Source organism: Ochlerotatus camptorhynchus, unplaced genomic scaffold, assembly GCF_037179485.1.
Source record: "Ochlerotatus camptorhynchus isolate MF236.1 unplaced genomic scaffold, CSIRO-AGI_Acam_v1.1 ptg000258l, whole genome shotgun sequence".
Taxonomy (NCBI): domain Eukaryota; kingdom Metazoa; phylum Arthropoda; class Insecta; order Diptera; family Culicidae; genus Ochlerotatus; species Ochlerotatus camptorhynchus.
In genome coordinates, this window is record NW_027040748.1 from 578,233 (window position 1) to 598,993 (window position 20,761).

Sequence of the window (20,761 nt, forward strand, 5' to 3'; positions counted from 1 at the left end):
AGTCAGTACGGTTTTACCGAGTTTTTGAATTGCGGAACTGTTCGGTAAAAGTTTAAAAATCTGTGGAAAATTTATTAATGAGAATATTTGTTCTGAACTTGTACATACTTAGTTCTGTTAACCCCATTTAATGATAGAAAATAAAATTGGTCGATTTCATTGATTCCTTACGGATAACGGTCATTTGAATTTTTACCGACTTTTTCAGCAATTCAAAAACCCAGTAAAAAAATACTGACTCCTGTAAAAAAATCTTAGTGTGTATTGAGAACGAATCAGATCTTTTTTTTCGTTTTGTCATTTTTACTATTTTTTCGACATGCTAGGTTCCCTCTTCTCGACACATTTCCTCGGCGACATTATCTGCGCTAAAGACAGGCATCTTCCTTAACAAAGCTTCAAACCGAAGAAAGTCGAAGAGCACGTGCTCCGACGTTTCACCTAGATCGAAAGAATCGGTATTAACCTACCGTTCTCCACCGAGTCCCATTCATGTTGCCCCTTGGCCATCGACTCCGTTCTCTCTAATTTTCGTGATCCTCTGGTTTCTCTCCGTTTACAGCATTCGCTATCCGCTGTTCGCGAGTGATGCCGATAGGGATCGTTCCAGCGATCACGCATACTGCTTCCGACGAAATAATTCTGTAGGCACTCACGAATCGCATAACCCATGAGCCGATACGTACTGTTCAGATTCCTTAGATTCTGCTTGGTTTCTAGCGCTGCATCTCAAACTGGACCTCCGTACCTCGGTATCGACGAGGGCACACTAGTCAGAAGACGGCTCTTGATACTGCTTGGACCAGAGTTATACGGCATGATTCTGGCTACCGCGTTGATGGCTTTCGCCGCCGTCTCACAGGCATACTCGACGTAGCGGTTGAAGTTTATCCGGTCGTCGATCATCACACTGAGATACTCCAGCACGCGCTTTGAGGCTATGCTCGAAAAAAAAATCAGTTTCCATATTCGTGAACGGCAGCCGTGAACTATAGTTCACGGTCCGTGTGTAGAAGGAAATGTACACCGTAAACTATAGTTCACGGCCCTCGTTCACGAATATGGGAACGGATTTTTTTTTTGGTGCCGTTTTCCCGCTCCCCGACGGTGATTTCTGCTCGCTGCACTACTATGCAGTTACTGACCAATAGCACTTCCGTTTTGTGTTGGGCTATCTGCACCTTCACTACTTGCATGCAGTTACAAATCATGTCAATCGAGACGGTCACCCACATTTCCACCTATTCCAGCGTCTCACCTGTTACCGTCAAGACGACGTCGTCCGCAAAGCCAACGATCTTGACTCCTTTGGGCAGCTTCAGCGTCAGCACGCCGTTGTACATCCCGTTCCAGACCGTTGGACCAAGGATGGAGCCTTGTGGAACTCCCGCCGTGCCCCAAATCGATCACTGTCTCATGTCTGTCTCGTAGACCAGAACCCGGTTCTGGAAGTAACTCCTCAGGATCCTGCACAAGTAGTCAGAGACCTTCATTCTTCATTCCAGTTGGTGCTGTTAAACACATTATTGACGTCGATGGTTATCACGGTGCAATAGCGATCTCCTCTCCGCTTGTGTTTGGACGCCTTGTCGGCTCTCTCAACCACTGTCCCAATTGCATCCAGCGTTCTCCCTTTCCAAAATCCGGATAATCCGTGCTCACTATCCGTGGATTTCGTCAGCCTGTGCAGGACTATCCTCTCCAAGAGTTTTCCGAGTGTATCCAGCAGGCATATAGAACTATATGATGCTGTGAATGTATGTGTGTTACACAATTTTGGGCAACGTATTTCCCAGCAACCACTGGACCGAATTGCCCGCAACAGTCGCTAAATGAAAGGTATTGCAGTTCCACTTAACGCTATTGAATATACCGGAGATATGGCCGGAACATGTTCCGATGAATATGGATCGTAAGCCTAGAAACCATTTTAATTATTTTAAGTTCATGTCCAAATGTCCAAATGTCACATCTTAAATCCAGTTTCTGAATTGAACCAAAACACATCACGCCACACCTTGAGGCACACATGAGAAATCAAAAACAAGTTCAATTGTGGATATATAAAGTGTCCAGGACCATATTGGAAACATTCGGACATGTTCCAGGAACCCTAGGGGAAGTGGCCACTTTCTAACTTGAACAAAATGACATGTTCCATTTGTACCTTGGGTAGTTTATAGTTCTTTTTGAGAGCCAGATGAATAGTAAGGGTCAGATATCACCAGTGAATTTATATATCAGGTATTAAGTAGTATTTTCCTAAGAAACCGTCACAAGATTTTTAGGTCCAATGCATTGTAGAAAATCAACTCAGTTCATAAAATTAGCTATCATTAATTTATTTAAAAGTCTTCCGACAACTACCTCTCAGGATCTGTTTGTAATTTATACAATATATTAAAAGACTTTTACATTCCTCGATTTTATGTACGAAAAAAGGCATTTTCAAATGTGGACTCACGTTGCCAATGTTTCCAAGAATAATAGTTGATAAATTTTAAATTAAATTATCTTAAAATTTCCTCTGAGATGAACTAGCCTACGGCTAAAAATCTCATAGAGATTTTTTTAAATCTTCAAATGTCCTAGATTAATCAGCCAAACAACACATCTAATTGTTTGTTTTCAGTGATTGTTCAAGTATGTTGATAATTTTGTAAATAAACATGGTTTAATTTGAAAATTGTGGTGTTTTTCATCTTTCACACATTAGAGGAGATAACGATCGATTATGATCAGTGGGTGTACTGTGAATTGTGGCATCAGCGAACTATCGCACAATTCACCCACCCGCTCAACGCATCCCACCATTTTCTTCGTCATTTAATGAAAAAAAAATCGTGTCTCCTCTCTGCACTCCTCTCTGGTGTGTATATCGGATAGTTTTTCTCCCTCTGCTTTTTCACTTTACTTATTTAGTATGCAATGTGTGTGTTTACACTACAATGAATGCGAAGCAAGGAAGATAGGAAAAAAAGCTTGTAAAGTGCCATGAACGAAGAAAAATATAGTTTTGTGTATTTACAACAGCGGAAAGTGAATCGTGAATAGAGCGCACGGGCCGCTCATAGAAGAGTATCACATAGGAGAGTATGCTTCACCAGCGAGAAAGAGAAATGTTGAATTCAAGAGAAAGGTAAAGAAGAACAGTACATTTTTTTTCATCGTAGTTTTTTTCCACTAGATTAGATACGCACCAAAATTAAAATAAAAAGTAGTGATATTTTAACTTAAGAGACAAACGCCGCACTCCACTTACCTTATCCGCCCGTTCAAGCTCTGATAAGTCTAACACCTTATCTCCGAAGATTTTATCCAGCGCAGTCTACAGGCACTTTCACCCTTAAGCTTGTTTCTTTGTTGTACGGTCAAGGCAGACGATCTTTGTTGGCGAATATCCCCTTGTTACTACTGCCCGCTGTACCTCACCATAGTTGAGAAGTTCACTGTCCCGGTAGAAGCTACTACGATTTGATAGTCCCACACGACACGAAACACTCGTCTTTAGTCGATAAAAATATACACTTAACATTTAGTTTCAACTAAAATAAATACTTTGAGTACACATTTCAGGAAAGAATACACAAAACAACCAGCTCTCAGTACATCCGATAATACACCCAGTGCAGTAAGAGTTTTCTCCTCAATTTTTACTGGTTGCTTTCTAAAACACTGCAACCGATGCACCATTGAAGAATGCCTAAAAAATGCATCAGGGACCCAAAAGTGGCCGATCCCTTTTTCCCTTCGCCCTAATATGTTCCTTTTTTCAGTCAGCGCTCCTTCTTTATCTTATTTCTGGTCATAATCCTCCTTTCCCACCAACACACTCAACTATATAACAAACAAGAACCACAAAAGTCCCAGCGGCAGCAAAATAACATGCAAACAGTCTGTCTCCAATGCGCGAAAAAAATCAAAGTGTTCAGGTCGAAACGAAAATAAATACTAACTCGGTTGTGGCCTCTGTCCCGATTCCGTACCTCGGTCGAGAACCGTTTTCCACAATTCCGTCTATCTATTAGGTTTACTTTCTCCCAGTGCATCGGTATTGGTCGCGGTCCGGTACAACGGCACTCACACGAGCCGGCTTTGTTTTGGTTCAATCTTCTAAGGTTTCTCAGCGATATCCAAAATACACGTACCTATGCATATTGTACAGTGCACAGAAGAAAGGGAACCACACCAAACTCGACCCACTACCTGCCTGTGACCGATAGTTGTAGTGGTAGGAAGGGTGGGCCACCGCCGCATACAGGTCCTTTTCTGTAGCTATGCAGCATGAGCATTACATGCTATGTTGCTTATGTTTCTCGAATAGCATAACCGAGTAACTGCTGAGAGACGGTGGTGAATAAATTCGCATACATCCACATGTAACGATTTGAACAAATTTGTAACGATTGTTATATGAATCGAACCGTTTGCGTTACTATGCATTCTTCAGCATTTTAAACGAATTGTTGAGATATCTACACAGTAAAAAAAGTTGTGTGACATCGCATCGAAAAAGACGCACTTCACCCATATTAAGAAAGTCGCGTAATTGTACATCTACTCGGTAACGTGAGCATTTTTGATCGATCATTTTTTAAACAAAATTGTAAATCACGTGTCGAAAATCTTGATTTATTACGTAACCTTTGATGTCTGTGCTAGGGAAGTTTGTTTTAAAAGCAAAAGCATTACAAAAGCATTTGTAAACAAACTTTCTAAAACCCTTTAGACGCTAATCAAAGTACGCCCACGCAAACCAATACCACTTTCGGAAAGGTGATAGTTTCTCTTGTCCAATGATGTTTTTGGTTTGCGTGTGCGTACTTTGGTTCGCGTGTAAATGGCTTCAGAAATTTTGTTTACAAATGCTTTTGTGCCGTTATCAAATGTTATGCCTGAAATTGACAGTGGTGTTCTTTTCTGTTTTTGGTCATGATATGCTCGATTAGTTCCGCTATTTGACAGCTCAATTGGTTCCCGACATGCTATTCGCCAGACTGGAAATATCGCGACTATATTTTAAACTGGCTCATTACATTGGTCCTAAGTACATCTATAAGTGTACCCCATTATCGTACTAGAATCTGTCAAAGTTTGTGTTTGTTTTGAATCGCCTTATAAATTTGACAGAGTTTTATAAATTTATAAATAAATTTATAATGGGGTACCCACATTACGTATTTGAAACAAAAGTGTCAACAAAGGATCAACTTTCTACGATCAATTTCCGGGACATGGTGGGGTGCTCACCCGGAAGACCTCATTAAACTATATAAAACGACTATTCTTTCAGTTCTTGAGTATGGCTCTTTTTGCTTCCACTCGGCAAGAAAAAGCCACCTAATCAAATTGGAACGTATTCAATATCGTTGTTTACGTATTGCCCTTGGCTGTATGCATTCAACACACAATATGAGCCTAGAGGTCCTAGCGGGCGTAAAACCCCTGCAGAACCGTTTCTGGGAGCTCTCATTAAGAATATTGATTAAATGTAGTGTCAGTAACAACCTTGTGATTGAAAACTTCGAAGAAATGCTCGAATTGAGCATCCAGTCTAGATTCGTGCGAATCTATCTTATTTATATGTCATCGGATATTAGCCTTCCTTGCTATACCCCCTCTCGTGTATGCTTTACTAACTACAGTTCCCCCATTGACTACGATCTCTCCATGAAACAGGCTATTCAAGGAGTTCCAGATCAACTTCGACCTATCTCAATTCCCCACATTTTTGCTGAAAAGTACCAACAAGTCAATTGCAATAGAAGATTTTTCACTGATGGATCACGCATTGATGGATCCACTGGCTTCGGCGTCTTCAATGAATACTCAACCGCCTTTCGGAAACTTCAGGAACCTTGTTCCGTTTATGTTGCTGAGCTAGCAGCAATTAACTTCGCATTGGGGATGATTTCCGATATGCCCATAGACCATTACTTCATCTTCTCGGATAGTCTCAGTTCGATTGAGGCTATTCGGTCGATGAAACAAGGTAGGCACTCATCTTATTTCCTTTCAAAGGTAAGGGAGCAGATGAGTTTGCTGATCGAAAGATCATATATGATTACCTTTGTATGGGTCCCCTCACATTGCTCAATCCCAGGCAATGAGAAGGCAGACTCTCTCGCAAAGGTGGGCGCACAACAAGGCGAGATTTATGATAGAAGAATTTCACATGATGAATTTTTCCCATTAGTACGTCAGAGTTCTCTTTTAAGTTGGCAAAACGATTGGACAAATAATTCTCTTGGGCGGTGGTTACATTCCATTATTCCAAATGTTTCTTCGAGAGCGTGGTTCAAAGGTCTGGATGTAAGTCGGGGATTCATTCGAGTGATGTCAAGACTTATGTCCAACCACTACTCGCTAGACGCACATCTCTATAGAATAAACCTCGTTGACAGCAATATATGTAGGTGCAGAACTGGTTATGATGACATCGATCACGCAGTTTGGTATTGCCCGGGTAATGACGCCTCCAGAGCACGACTATTGGATACCCTAGTGGCCCGAGGTAGACAACCCTTCCGTGAAGTAAGAGATTTATTGGGAACACGTGATCTTCCCTACATGCAAGCGATCTACGAATTCCTTTGTTCGTCTGATGTTAGAGTTTGATGTGACTATCCCCTCCTTTCCAAACAATTTCCCGCCATTGTGTCCCAGTCTTATTATCCTCCTGTTCCTGTGCTACTTGCCCCTGCCCAGTCAGGATTTGGTCAACCGTCCGAGAGTAGTATCTGAAGGAGGCTTCAGAAACCAGTTTCCTACCTAGATCCTTCCAATTGAAATTGTTACCCATTAACCTCGAGCCCGCCACGAGTAATTGGTACCCAATACTAACCTAGAAATACTGCTATTTAAAATGTAAATCAAACATTACTGATTTTGGCTCCGCAAAGTGTCACACACGACTGAGCCTAGTAAATAAACGAACTAGTAAAAAAAAAAGAGTTTAATGAGGGGCTCGTGGATTTCCTTTCGTTTCGTGGGGTGCTTCAATTTGCTTGGGACTGAAGGTCTGGTACTTCCTGAGTTAAAATATTGAGCATGTTTCTGCCAAACCCCCTGGTCTTAGAGTTAGGCTGATATCACACTGTTTGCCCACACGTCAAATATTTGACTCGTTATGTTTTGCCAAATATTGCAATTTGTCGTATTTGCTTGCCTACACCATTACACTTGTCTGATATTTGGCAAATATTTGACCTAACATTATTTGACCAAATACTACAAAATGGTTATTTTACTAGCTTATTTGTCAAGATATTTGTTGACGTATTACATTGTTTGCAGTTAACCGAGTTTATTTATTTGGCCTTTGACATGATATTTAATGTCTGATTGTATTTGGTTCAATTTAACTTTTGTAAAGAAAGCGAATGTAGCTTATCTCAGGTCTCATCCCAGATTGGAAAGCATAAGATCCATTTAAGGTTTGGAGATCATAGCACGATCATGACTTCATTCCGGGTCCTATGGAATCGGTTCTAGAAAAAAAAAATTCTGGAGAAAAACTTTCATACGACAAGCAAATAATGCTCATCTTAGGTTTCTTCGAGAGTCATATTACCGTTTGCGGATCTTGGATCAGCTCCTTCAAAATCAGTTTTGAACCATATGTACAGATGTAATCAATGATATATGATGTAACGCGTCAAACACATCAATTTTTGACAACAATCTGTTTACGAATCAGAAAGGACCATAAGTTTAGGATTGAATTTGAACGGTGAATAGGTAACATACAGCACCGTTTTCAGCAGGTGGCGATGGCATTTGCCAAAAACAAAATTTTGAGCGGCGGAAAAATTGATCTAATGTTCCTTGTCCTTGCTTCTTAACTTCTACGAAGCTCCATCAACTACTTTCAAGTTCAATCATTATTGATTTCTAAGTTCTCTCAATTCAACCAAGATCTCAATTCCATGACCTTCTCCAAACTTCAGGAAAGACTTTGAACCTGTTCTACGTTTTTTCTAATTATCTGGGTGAAACAAAGTTCCCAAAACTTCGCAAATCAAACCATGAAGTTTTAATATGAAGTTCTCCATATAAATACTGAAAACGAAATTCAAAATTATACTCGCACTGCGATCAATAATAGTTCATCTCAAATATAATTGAAGTTGGCATTTCCGAAAACTCGTAAAAATGTTTGTGGTGTAGTGGTAAGCGTGATTACCTCTCACCCCAGCAGGCCTGGGTTCAATACCAGTCGGCGCCGCCGGGATGTTCTGAGGCATAACATCTCTGATCACGCCTTCCTTCGGATGGGAAGTAAAGCCGTTGGTCCCCGGTTCATGAGTTGATGGGTCGATAGGTAGGGTCCAGGTGTGGGAGCTGCCTTCCTGGCACGTCGGTAGCATTGGTGCTCAGCACGGAAAACAAGATCGACGGAAAAAACAAACCAAAGGAAAAAAAAATATATAGGGTTACGGTATGTAATGTGGGTCTAGTCCTTTCATTCGGCCTATCACGCAAATAAATAATTAATTAAGGAATATTACACAAAAAATAAGGAAAATATTGATCACTGATGATTGATAAATGTGTACCACACACAAATCAATTTATATCACAACATTTCAATACATTTTCAGCTCTCGTAAGTAATAAAACTGGTTGAGAATATCACTCTGTTCGGAGTTTTTAGCCGCCATGACTTCTAAGGTTAAGATGGGAAGGTTGCACTGACGATCATCAAATGGCCTGATTATGGCATTTATTGAATGGAATTACCTGATAATACACACTAGACGTAAAACTCACAGTTACTGTTTGAATATTTTATGTTTATTTTAATTGTTTAACAACGTTTTCACAAGTAAATCATGGACCCAACTTTAGGGACACATTTCTTTTCTATGTTCCTAACTTTGGCCCATGAAATTCATTTGACAGCATATAGCAATAAGAGTAACGTCAACAATGTGGTTTGCATTTGGATGATAAGGAACGAACAGGAAGGGAGATTTTTTCTGCCAAATCTGTATAATGAACATCACAATGTTTTGATTTAGATATTCTGCGGTCGAAAGACGATAAGCGAAATTTTTAATTTTTAATTTTTAACTTGAGTGATTTAATGTAGTTTTCGTAAAATTTTCTCTAAGAAATGTTTTGAGGAATGAAGAGTATTAAGTTAACAGTGATAGTGATAAAAAAAATACATAAGAAAACGTTACCAAGAGCGTTTTTTTTGAGAATCAAACAGGATAGGACGAAGTTGCATCCATAAATAGACCCAATTTGGGGACAATAGACCGATATTACATACATTTCCCTGGTGAGTTTTTGTCTTAAAAAAAGTAAGTTTTTCAACTTTTTGCGGTTCCTGATAGCAAACGACATGATAAGCATATCTAAGCATACCATTTAGCAGTAGAATATCGTTTGCAGGTAAATTAATTGATGAGTTATGATTAAAAACGTAATCTATGGCTGCATATTAGACCGAGGTTAGGGACGTATACCCTATTATAGAAGATAGATAGATAGATAGATATGGTTCTGATGGCTTGCCAACGAGGTATATGTATATGAGCCATGCATAGAGAGCAACGAGCTCTCGCCATAGTAGCAGAGTACCGATCATGCGCATGCTGCTATCAAGTGGTCGAAAGAGAGGTAAATGCAAGAGGTTTCCTTTGAGCATTCTGAAAATACTTAACTGCATGAGTTCAAAGTGCAGGAGGTTATTATTGAGGAAATTCAAGACCAACAATTGAAATGGCCTTAACTTCATTTTGTAAACAAACCTTGTGAGGCCATTTCAATTGTTGGTCTTGAAGTTTCCCCGTTATTCATGGGAAGCTTCGGGTTCCAACGGATATCCCAGTAAATTCAAAAAAACTATCCGAGAAGTCCTATGAACTCCTCCGAGCTCGTTATGTTTTGTTTAAATCCTTTCCTCCATTTTATTTGTTCCGAATCAGATTTCAGGGGAACCGGTCCGGCATCCGTAAGCTACTAATGCTCGACTACAAGACACTGAAGACGCATATCTTTCAAGGTTAAGCAAATAAGGTAATGGAAATAAATGGAAATTACAATCCTTCTCTCTTTCTTTGTACAGGAATTCCACTAAGACGCCCACATTCATCAGGATGTTGAGGAATATTTGATGGAATAATTGAAATGGAATTTATAAAAAATCTCTGAATTTTGGGGAAAATACTTTAACAATACTCAAAAGAACGCAATAGCCTCTGCTCGAGAGTGGTCGATTTTAAATGTTGCAGTTACGTTTTTGTTTTGTACTCATTGTCATCACCCGAAAACATTTCAAATAACTATTGCAACGTGTGTGATAGTGGTGGTATCAACGGATTTTGGAAGATTTGATCATATAATTTGTGTCAGAAAAAGTGATAAACAAAATTATGTGTACGCGCGCACCAATATAAGCATACACGGAAAAGTTTATCAGCCAGTGATTTATCCAATTTGCCAGACACAGAATTTGGTGAGATCCATCTAATTTAACTCAATCAAAAATGTTGTTCGATTATTACAAAATACACGCTGGGTTTGGAAACGTCATGATTTTAAATTTGAAAGTATGTCCAAATGATAACGGTAATGTTTACTTGCTGGGCTTATGTGTGGTATGAGAAAATTTTCGTTACATGATTGGACTGATTATATATTTTGGATTAGGAATGTGATCAAGGGGTAAGTCACCCAGCACATTGTGTCACAATTAGATTCGGCACACCTTCGGTACAATCTCGTAGGCATTGGATTGTTTTAAATAAAATGGGAGCACTGCTGGACAACTTTCATTGAAGTTGTTCACAACATTACGTGCTGTTTGACTATACACACTAAGATTATTTTACCGAAAACTGTTTAATTTTACCGAAATCTCAACAGCTGAACGTTCGGTAAACTGTTTAGTGATTTTTCACAGTTTTCCTGTAATTGTTCAACAAATATCTGTGAAAAATCACAGAAAATCTGTGAAAAAACACCGAACTGTTTATCGAACGTTGAATTGTTGAGATTTCGGTAGAATTTCACAGATTTCGGTAAAATAATGGTGTATATTTCAGGAACAACCTCTAATTGAATATGCCAGAGGAACTCGAATCAGCAGTTCACTTCTCGATTCACTTATAGATTTAAATACGAAATGTAGGTTCTAGACTGGGCTCAAGAGAAAGAGGCAGTTAATAAGACCTCATTGATACCCTTAATTCAAATAATGCTGCCACTCACACAAAACAATCTACAGAAGTCATATTCATCATCCTCAAAAGTCGGTCTCCAACAATGTTCCACACCGGTTCCAACACTTTCCGACCGCTGATAGACCATTGCTTTTCACATCACGAAAGACTAGGTTTCTGGCATTATAAAACCCTAAAACCAAGGATTTTTATTTATCCTATGAACACAAAACATCAAAATTTCGAACACCCGCCACTTCCCGCGTCATCCTCAATTGCGATTTCAAACTAAAACATTCACGGTGTCAGAAATACTGGGTTCCCGGGATGGATATTTTACAAACAATCGCAGTTTGCTCTATGACCGGCACAATTGGCACACCTACGGCCCACTTGAAGCACACTGACAAAAAAGATGACCCAAGATTGGTGTGCGTGAATGTGGTGCATTTTTTGAGTAATTTCAGTTCTGGCTTTTAAGCGGCACCGGTGGTGTAGTGGTAAGCGTGATTACCTCTCACCCCAGCAGGCCTGGCTTCAATCCGTCGGGATGTTCTGAGGGAAGTAATATCGTTCGTCCCCGGTTCATGAGTTGATGGGTCAATAGGTAGAGTCCAGGTGTGGGAGCTGTTTCCCTGGCGTCGGTATTTCGATTGATTGGTGCTCAGCACGGAAAACAAGATCGACGGAAAACAAAAAAGTTCAGACTTTTCATTGTGGCCTGGTTTTTTTTTTATATGCCTTTTTTTAAATAATTGTGATTCCAAGTTGAGTTTCAGTAAGACTTTTAAAGATATACAGGAAATTATTTAAAAAAATAATAATAATGACTCTTTACAATAAACGAAAAATGTAATGACAGTACTTACAGCAGACTGAAGCGTACAGGCATGTTTGACCAGACTGAATATTTTCCGTATAAAACCTTCACAAGACGATTTTCTAGCCCCAGTACATTGGGGGAATCAAAATTAGTTTGAAAATATAGCAAACATAAACTTTTTAAAAATCTTTTAAAACCCTTCCGATGACCATTTCACAGAATCAGTTCATGGGGTGGATTGTAAAAAATTCTGTAAATCTTATCAAATAGATAATAGAATCTTATATTTTACGGTTGGGTGTGTGTTAAATGAGGTATTAACAAGGTCTTGCGATCCAAAAGTCTAGATACATTTTTACTTAATTTTGATTTATTTTCATGAACTGTACATTCTGATTTCGAAATATAATATACGTTATGGCATGGGTAATACGTTTTTCCAAATCACTTGGAATGATCAATATCAGCTCCATTCATTGAACCGTTTTCCTCCACTTCGAACTTTATCGTCACCGGTTGCATTCCATCGTCCACCTGGTTCAAGCCGTCAGTTTCTTGCTGGCTAGATTGTTGTTCAGCCACCTGTGTATCTTCTACAGTTTTGTGCCTTTCGTCGGAATAGTTGGGATGTATAAATTTCATGTGTTGTGTCAAATAGCGACGTTGTTCAAAGTAACGGGGACACAAAGTACATTGGATAACCTTCTGTGGCTCCTTGGAAGATGGCGGTACTGCTCTAAATACATCAGCTGGATGATATTTACCCTTGTGCACCTGTTTTCCTTTCTCATTGGCAAAACGAGCATCACAGAATTCACACACGTGTGGCAACATGTCATAATGGGATTTGATGTGGAAGTTCAACGATGGGCGATGCTTGAATGATTTTGGGCAATATTTGCACTTGAACTCACCGTTAGTTAGACCTGGTTTGTTAACTGTCTTAATTGTTAACGGCAATGTCGAATGGGCCAATTTGCGATGGCGCATAAGCGATTTCGACTTGGCGTATTTTGCTCCGCAGTCCTTACAATTATATCGGACCTCTCCAGTATGGGACGACACGTGATCCTCCAAATGACTTCTACGCTTGAAAGATGCTTGGCACAGATCGCATTTGTGGGGTCGCCCACGATCTGAGTGTTGTTCTTTGAAGTGTGCGTAAAGTGATTGCCGTGAAACGAAATCATGCTTACACAGGTGGCAAGTAGTAGATTTCGTGGAATGAGATTCGCCCATGTTCAATTCGTTCATTTTTGTACTGGAGAATCCTCCATATATAGCACTTGAATCCGATTCCATTGGCTCTATGAGTGATTTGTCATCTTCCTCCACTTCTTCACAATCAATTGATGAAGGTTCTGGTACCGGGATTGATATGATCCACTTCGTGTTCCCCTCAGTAACGTTCACGGTTGACGTTGAATACTTTTTTCTAATGATAACATCGTGTGCCAGACTCCGCTGCCGGAACAGTTGGAAGTCTTCCAACGCCACTGCACATCTCCAGCAAATTGAACGAGGATGATTTTCAACTTCCTCGACTCGTATTCCGGTACACTGTGAAATTTGGTCCAGCAGGAACTGTCTTGGCTGGGCATCGCATGGAAAAAGTGACACCAAGTTGCGGTCCGAGAAGCAGAGCCGACAGTAATCGTTCGGGTTATCGCTAGGACTGGAACGAGAATGGATAAAGATGTATAATTGATCATTTCATCATTATGTATTAAAAAGTTCCAAAGCTATGATGTATCACAAAACTTACACTGTTTGTTCTTGAACGTTCATTTTAAGTGTTTGTAATCAACATTAATTAACTTACTACACGGCAAAAAGTCATTTATCTTTCAGTGTCTTTATAAAAGTATATAAACAAATAATGATATACGTTGACAGTTCCTCGTTACCTTCGTTACTGAGTGCTACAACCGTTATGTGTCATTATTGAGGCAGCAAATATTATAAACGTTATGTAAAGTTACACGCTCTGTTTATTTCATTTCAGTATTCAAAAAATAAATTGGCAAAAACTACACATTTATTGAAAAATTCAGTATTATTATTCTAATAAATGCAAGAGAGTAAATCTATTTTTGTAATTCAAAATGGGCTGTCTATAAAAAAGTTAGGATTATAATTTGACAATAAAATAATAAAGCACGGCTTAACGAACAACATTATGTGAGATGACATTGTATTGTCATGTACTGTAAGAAGGAAATACATTAATACTCATATGATTTAAAACTTAAAACTACAAACGTTAACGAAAAAGTCATGTGATTTATGAATGAATTTGAACATATCTATGTTTATCACGACGTTATTGACGTTATGCTTAATCTAGAACCGGTTTTTTAATCATCCCTCTCTTGCTTTTGAACAGGTAGATTTATTCTAATTATACCAGGAACAGGTGCACAGATATCGATGTTCAGTCGATTTCAAGTGCAAGGTCGCTTGCTCTTTTTTTATATTATTTTTCGTTCAATCATTTTCATAAAAATAAAGTCTATCATCTAAACAAGAAACAATGGATACAGTTGAATATACCATCATTGAAAAAATACCGGTAACTCCACTCGTATTCCCCAACAACACCAGCGAACAAGGAAAGCTCCCATATGAGGTAGATATCCGAGAAGTTATCCGCAACAACATCGTTTTCAGAGTACATTCGCTAGTGTACACATGCAGTGATTGTGATCGTAAATTCAACAATACTGGTAACTTTGAACGCCACGTGCAAACTCACCGAAATCGAAAACGTCCTTATCTCTGTGATGGATGCAACATGGAGTTTACATCGTATACCAAGTACCTACAGCATAGGGAAAGTCACAACATTGCATGTCCCGAATGTCAGTACACGTTCAGAACCAATTCCCAGCTAACGATGCACAGGCGGAAGAATCACAAACAGGATCGCCCCTTTCGATGCGATACGTGCGGTAAAAGCTTTCAAACAGCTTGGAATCTGAAGCAACATGAACGCACTCACCAGGCAGCTTCTCACTGTTGCGAATTTTGCTCGAAGGCGTACAAGCGGAAGGAGGATCTACTGAAGCATTACGAAACGCACTGAAAGCGAAAAAATGTTCTCTTTTTAGGCAGAAATTTGAAATAAAGAATGCTTTTGCACACGATCATGGTTATTAGAAAAATGGTGATCACGTCTTGAGACGGTAAAAATACTAGTATTTATATTTTATAATTCTTCATTTCTTACGGTATCTGTTCACTCAGAATAGCTGGATGAGCTACTGTGTTATCATTTGATGAAATGTTCGTATCATTTACTCTTCGAAAATCTAAGTAAAAAACTTAATTGCTCAAGTTACACTTGACTTTCAGTAAACTAATAGAAAGAAGACATGATTTTTTATTTGTTTTTCACTAGGTAACGATAGATATAGAAATTTGATAGTATATAATTTAGTTTACTTTATATTTGATCTTTTTTAGCATTACACAGTAGGCTAGGAATGGAATCTATCTGGACAAAATTTATAACTCCAAAATCAATAATTTCCGTTACTTGGTGTCTGGAAAGTTTTTTGTAATAATAATGATAAAGGAGCAGCTATAAAGCAAGAACATGCTGGAAGCGGGTGGGTGCTATTCTCTGTAGGGGGGAGTTGTGCTATTTCCTATCCGGTCTAGGAATGTTTCGGGCATTTCTCGAATTCCCTGCGCATGGACTATAATTGTAAGCTCTCAATTAACAACTGTGGTGGTGCTCAAAGAACATTAAAGTCCTAATTGAATGTCTTCTTTTTTTAGATAATTGACAATCTGTCAGTCACTTAACACTAGACAACGAACAACACACAACACCACGCCACGTAGACTAGTAGGGAAGTTTCCTTGAACGAAAAGTTTCACCGGCTGGGTATCGAATTTTCACTTCGTGGCACACACAATGGCCCTTATTACCGATGTCACTTCACCGGTGAAGTGACAACTTATCACTCACGGTGAAGTGATTCCCATTTGATTTACACGGCAATCACTTCACCAAGAGTGACAACTGGTCACTTCACTTCGTTTTCACCGTGAAGTGACACCCGTAATAAGGGCCAATATGCCTGAACCACTAGCCACACGAAGTACAATTTGATTTTATTAGGTTCCCACTAGGACTTTACGCCGGCCCAAAACTTACTGTTTGAGCACTTCTACAGTTGGTAATTGAGAGTTTTCGAAGCCTGTGCCATTTTTTGCAGTATTATTACAGTGGCCCATTATACTGAGAAAACAAGCAGACCCAATCCAGGCTGGAACTGAATAATAAACGAATTCGCTATTAGTGCAAGAAAGTGAAAGTGATCGGTTGGAAATGCATTCCAAAGTGTTTTCGTTTATCATAATCGATGATTCTGATTGGAAGCAGGTGCAAGAGCTTCTTTGAAGATCCGAAGGAATGTTATGAAATGTTTAGCTAGAATTAAGAGATGCAACAGTCTTTCAAGTATTGGCTTCACGTGCAAACCATCGTTCATTTGGTGAGTTCGTTCCAGTTTATTTGTTTACTTGTTTCGATACCATCTATCAGTTTTCTACAATTTTGTATTGGACATCTTTTCGAAGAGCCATGTTCATGCTGTAATTTGTCGAGCGCACAATTTTCACACGTTGATATCGAGTAGGAACGGCAAGAGAGTCATCCAAGTGCTTTTGTTTCTGGTTTTAGACGTTTGATGTCTTCAGTGATGTTTTTGTACTTTAAAGTTCCCTTTTCTGTGATCATGGTCGGTCTGAAGAGTTTTTGTTGAGCACGCTGAGGCTGAAATTGCATACCCCCTCCCCATGGACATGGAGGTTGACGGTACTGAAGCAAAGGGTTATGTTTAATTTCTTTATATTTGCAACGATGATGATTTCCTATAGTGACACATATCACCTTCTTAATGCTTCAGTATGCCTCAAACGATTAATTCTTGGTTGTTAATAGAACTTCCTGGATGAAATCAGCTGCTTCATGCAGACTGAGCAATTCTGATTGTAGTATCAGATTTGTTCTGTATACAGAAGAACTGGGAGGGCTTATAAGAAACTTCTCACCAATATAGTAAAGATCTTCTAGTAAAGTTTGCATATAATTTTATTAATATTTTATTTTATTTAAGCATATTATTTTTGTTACAGTCAATTAGCATTAGCATACGATACAAGAGATTTAATATTATTCGCTCGTTTTTGCGTAAAATAATTAATATTTATTTTACTTGTAATTACCTTTGAAAGTTTTTTTTTTGTGATCTGAAAATTTTCCCAGTTTGGTTAGAAGTTTCGAAGCTAACGCATGTCCTCAGGCCCAATAGAAATATAGGAAGAAAAAGTGTATCATGAAGAATGGTTGCATGCAGGGTTGTTTCCACTCACTTGCTATAGATGAGTGATTTTCGAAGTTTTGAATTCGTTAGATGTTGTAATGGAGATTTGTGTTGTTGGATGCGGGAGGAGATTGGAGGGCGGGTGTTTGACGCATAGAGCCTGTCAATTTCGATTTCAGAGTGCCGCAGTCGGCGGTTTTATGATTCGTGAGCGCTCGCGATTCGTAGAATCGTTGATTGTGACTGCAAGTGGATTTGGCGGGTTTTGTGTGTCGTACGCTTGCTTTTTGGCCTCTTCTTGTGTCTAACATGTGCAGAGTATCATTATAGCGTCTAATGGTTTTGAGATTCCTGGTTGCATGAAATATATTTGCAAGAATATCTTTTTGAGATTTTAGTAGTCACGTTTTGTTTGTAGTTTATATTTTATTTCTTTCATGTAATCATCGTAAATAATAGTTATTCAATAATAGATAGGTCATCCATATATTCGTACTTTGACGCGAAGCGCTGTGGATTATGAGATGCTCGATGACCCTGGAGGGATCGATTTTGCTTACTGAGCAGAAAATCATGGATTTAACCCCAAGCTCTTCCACAGCACAATAAATTGCCACCATCATTTGTATATTTGGTATTGAACATTAACCTCGGAAACTATTTGCATATCAAGCGAAAACGTAGTCCTGTATTGTCACGAAGCGTTATGGTTCTAAGATGCTCGATGACCCTGGAGGGATCGTTTTTGCTTACTGAGCAGAAAATCATGGGTTTAATCCCAAGCTCTCCGTCATGACTCTTAAAATTCATGATCACTAAACAAAATGAATATGTTCTTTCGATAGCCGGCTATCGAGAGATTAAATAAACAACAAATAAACAATACTTAATTTTGGTTGCATCGCCAACTTGAGGCGAATCCTAACCGAATACCCTACCCAACCCTCCAACTCCGTAGCACTTATGAGGGTGTCGCTAAGTCGGTGACCTCTCGTTAAGTAAGTACTACATCAACATTTCCTTCCCTATCCCTAGTTATGGTAAAGATGGGCGTGGCCGGGAATAGCGACAGTCATGCTTCTGTTACTCTTGTTTAGATTGGAACCAATGTTTACTCCCCAGCATTATTCCTGAAAGTAGTCTAACTGAGAATTTCAGAAGAGACGTGAGTGTCGCTAGTATCCAATCTACGATGTATATCATAACAACGCTAACGCTAACGCTAACGCTTATTACAGTGGCCCATTATACTGGGATGACTGTATAATCATACTCCATGCCAATGGAAGTTGGTAGATTTTTCAACCCGAAAAAAAAATCCTAGATCGGATCGGGAGTTGACTCAAACCGCCTCCAGCAAAGTCTTGCTTTATAGAGCTGAAATGTAATAATGAAAAGATGATCTATTGGCATATACAAATAGATTGAAAGTCATCAGCATAGATGGCTTCAAAATCTAACTTTGTTAGTAGGTAGGTGATCATGTTGTTGATCAATACAATTCAGTGAACTATTAGTAATTAAAGTGATCCTATCAGCTCTTTAATGTGACGCAGCCTGGGATTGTAACCACGATCTTCTGCTCAGGAAGCAGAACCGGCTACCACTGAGCCACCGAGCTCCTTACATTACATCAAACCACTACAACCGACGATCGTTTATGCCCGATACCGATCCCGGAAGGAATAAACTACACTGATCGAAAATCTCCGCCATGATGCTATTCGAATAATTATTACATCGAAGATTATAAAGTGAACCTTCACTGAAGACACTGGCCCTTTGAAGTTTATCTAGGAATTACTATGGAAAAAGTGCACTTTTTCCTCAGATCGTTCTAGTCGTTCACTTTAAAAATCTACACACTTAGAAAAATTTATGTAAATTTAGGTGCTCTGAGACTGACATATACGAGCGTCAATTTTGACATAAAATTGAGTCATAACAGACGCGAAATTCAGCGCAATCAAACGTACTTTCAAAGTTTTCAGTCTCGGAGCACTTAATTTTACATGACATGTTTGTTTACGTCTCATCCTTTATGTCAAAGATGGATTCCGTCACGTGTAATATTAGGTATTTCTAAGTGTGTACGGAAAAGTTTGCTATCTGTATCTCAGCTACAACTTTGCTCAATACTGCATTTGAATTGAACGGTAGGATAATTAGTTAATTATTAATTAGTAAGATTATATTCTTCTGACATGCTCCATAAACTGCAGGCAACATTGGTGTACTTAGCGGGAAGAATATGACAAAAATCCACGCTATTATGTCATAAGTGCAAGATGCAGTGTTGCCCTGAAAGCAGTTGATTAATCATATCAAAAAGATATCGGCTCTAATCCTTAAGGTGATTCCCTGTAGCGTCCTTTTTCGTGTTACACTTCGCAATTTCACATGTAAAAATAATAAGGTTTCTGTGAATGCACGTAGCTGAAACTACTACTTGTTGTTTGCTGCGGAGAAGCAAGCAATGGCTGAAATTTGCGGATATATAAACCTCTTAGATCTTGAGTTCTGTGCTCTTGAAATTGCGAGGTGTGATGGAAAAATGGACTCTACAGGGAAACACCTTAAAGTCTAATCAAAAGGTGGTCTTGAGCAAAGTTGTAACTGATAAAATTTCGCATAAGAGAAAGAAGAAATCTTTTCCGTAAATTATTATGGCGACGTGCTAGGACCTTGAGAACAAAAAAAATCGCATAGTAATACCTATATAAACTTCAAAGGGCCAGTGCAGTATGAGTTCGCATCCAAATAAACTCAAACTTTCGGATAATGGTCAGGAACTGAACAACGAAGCCTGGCGGGGGAAAATCGAAAATTTGTACCACCCTAGCGAACATGAATTCCAACAAATAAATCGTATTTAATGCACAAAAGGGCTTATAACTACAAAATTGGAGGTAGTAAATTTAAATTTTCTATATAAACATTTCTATTTGACATCATATACGATTAAATCTGTAATAAAAAATGCAGTTTTACAAGCCTTATGATTTAATTTAAAATGGTGGTATGTGGTATAAAAATGGCATTTTTTACAAGTAACAAATAGGAATTTTATACGATAAAACTTAAATAAAATAAGATAAATTTAAATATGATGTGCTCACTCACTCACTCATATATCCTGCAATGCCCTAGTGGTGCATAGGGCCATCGTGAAAGTTTTCCATCCTAGGCGACTGGTTGATTTTGCCTTAACCTGGGCTCAGGTCAGACTCCTGTCGATTTACTTTATTTCCTTGTTGAGGCTCCGGTGCCATGAGCCCATGGGTCTGCCTCTGTTGTGATGTTCTGCCGAGCCACGCGAAGTGTGTTCGAGATCGTGGTGATCAAGCCGGGGTTCACGACAATGGCCAAGTTGACCCACAATTTGGAAAATAGTTTTGAAGAATACAGACTGGGACGATAATGCTTAG

General features: G+C 39.0%; 3 protein-coding genes across 5 annotated transcripts in view; 1 reads left to right on the forward strand and 2 right to left on the reverse strand.

Moving 5' to 3' along the window:
• wech overlaps nt 1-3,961 on the reverse strand; it is a 47,785-nt gene extending 43,824 nt beyond the window's left edge. For 2 of the 3 annotated variants that reach the window (XM_065226716.1, XM_065226714.1), the window contains exon 1: nt 3,263-3,961. The gene's annotated coding sequence lies outside the window, so the exon portion shown is untranslated. The remainder of the gene's footprint in view (nt 1-3,262) is intronic. The other variant, XM_065226718.1, reaches the window with a different exon arrangement.
• Nucleotides 3,962-12,385: 8,424 nt separating this feature from the next.
• On the reverse strand, nt 12,386-13,842 carry LOC135705129 (zinc finger protein 595-like). The gene is made up of 2 exons (XM_065226699.1): nt 13,763-13,842; nt 12,386-13,672 (listed from the first exon to the last, which is right to left on the reverse strand). Exons 1-2 carry the CDS (start codon nt 13,783-13,785, stop codon nt 12,442-12,444), a joined length of 1,254 nt encoding a protein of 417 aa, XP_065082771.1. The 5' UTR covers nt 13,786-13,842; the 3' UTR covers nt 12,386-12,441.
• Nucleotides 13,843-14,471: 629 nt separating this feature from the next.
• LOC135705130 (zinc finger protein 135-like) lies at nt 14,472-15,082 on the forward strand. The gene has a single exon (XM_065226700.1). It carries the CDS (start codon nt 14,531-14,533, stop codon nt 15,080-15,082), a length of 552 nt encoding a protein of 183 aa, XP_065082772.1. The 5' UTR covers nt 14,472-14,530.
• The last annotated feature ends 5,679 nt before the right edge of the window (nt 15,083-20,761 follow it).

Bases quoted from the DNA above. Each gene is read 5' to 3' on its own strand.
- LOC135705130 (XM_065226700.1), top strand. From the start codon at position 14,531: ATGGATACAGTTGAATATACCATCATTGAAAAAATACCGGTAACTCCA.
- LOC135705129 (XM_065226699.1), bottom strand. From the start codon at position 13,785: ATGAACGTTCAAGAACAAACAGT. The intron at 13,673-13,762 runs GTAAGTTTTGTG...TTCTCGTTCCAG, and splicing joins AACGTTCAAGAACAAACAGT to TCCTAGCGATAACCCGAACG.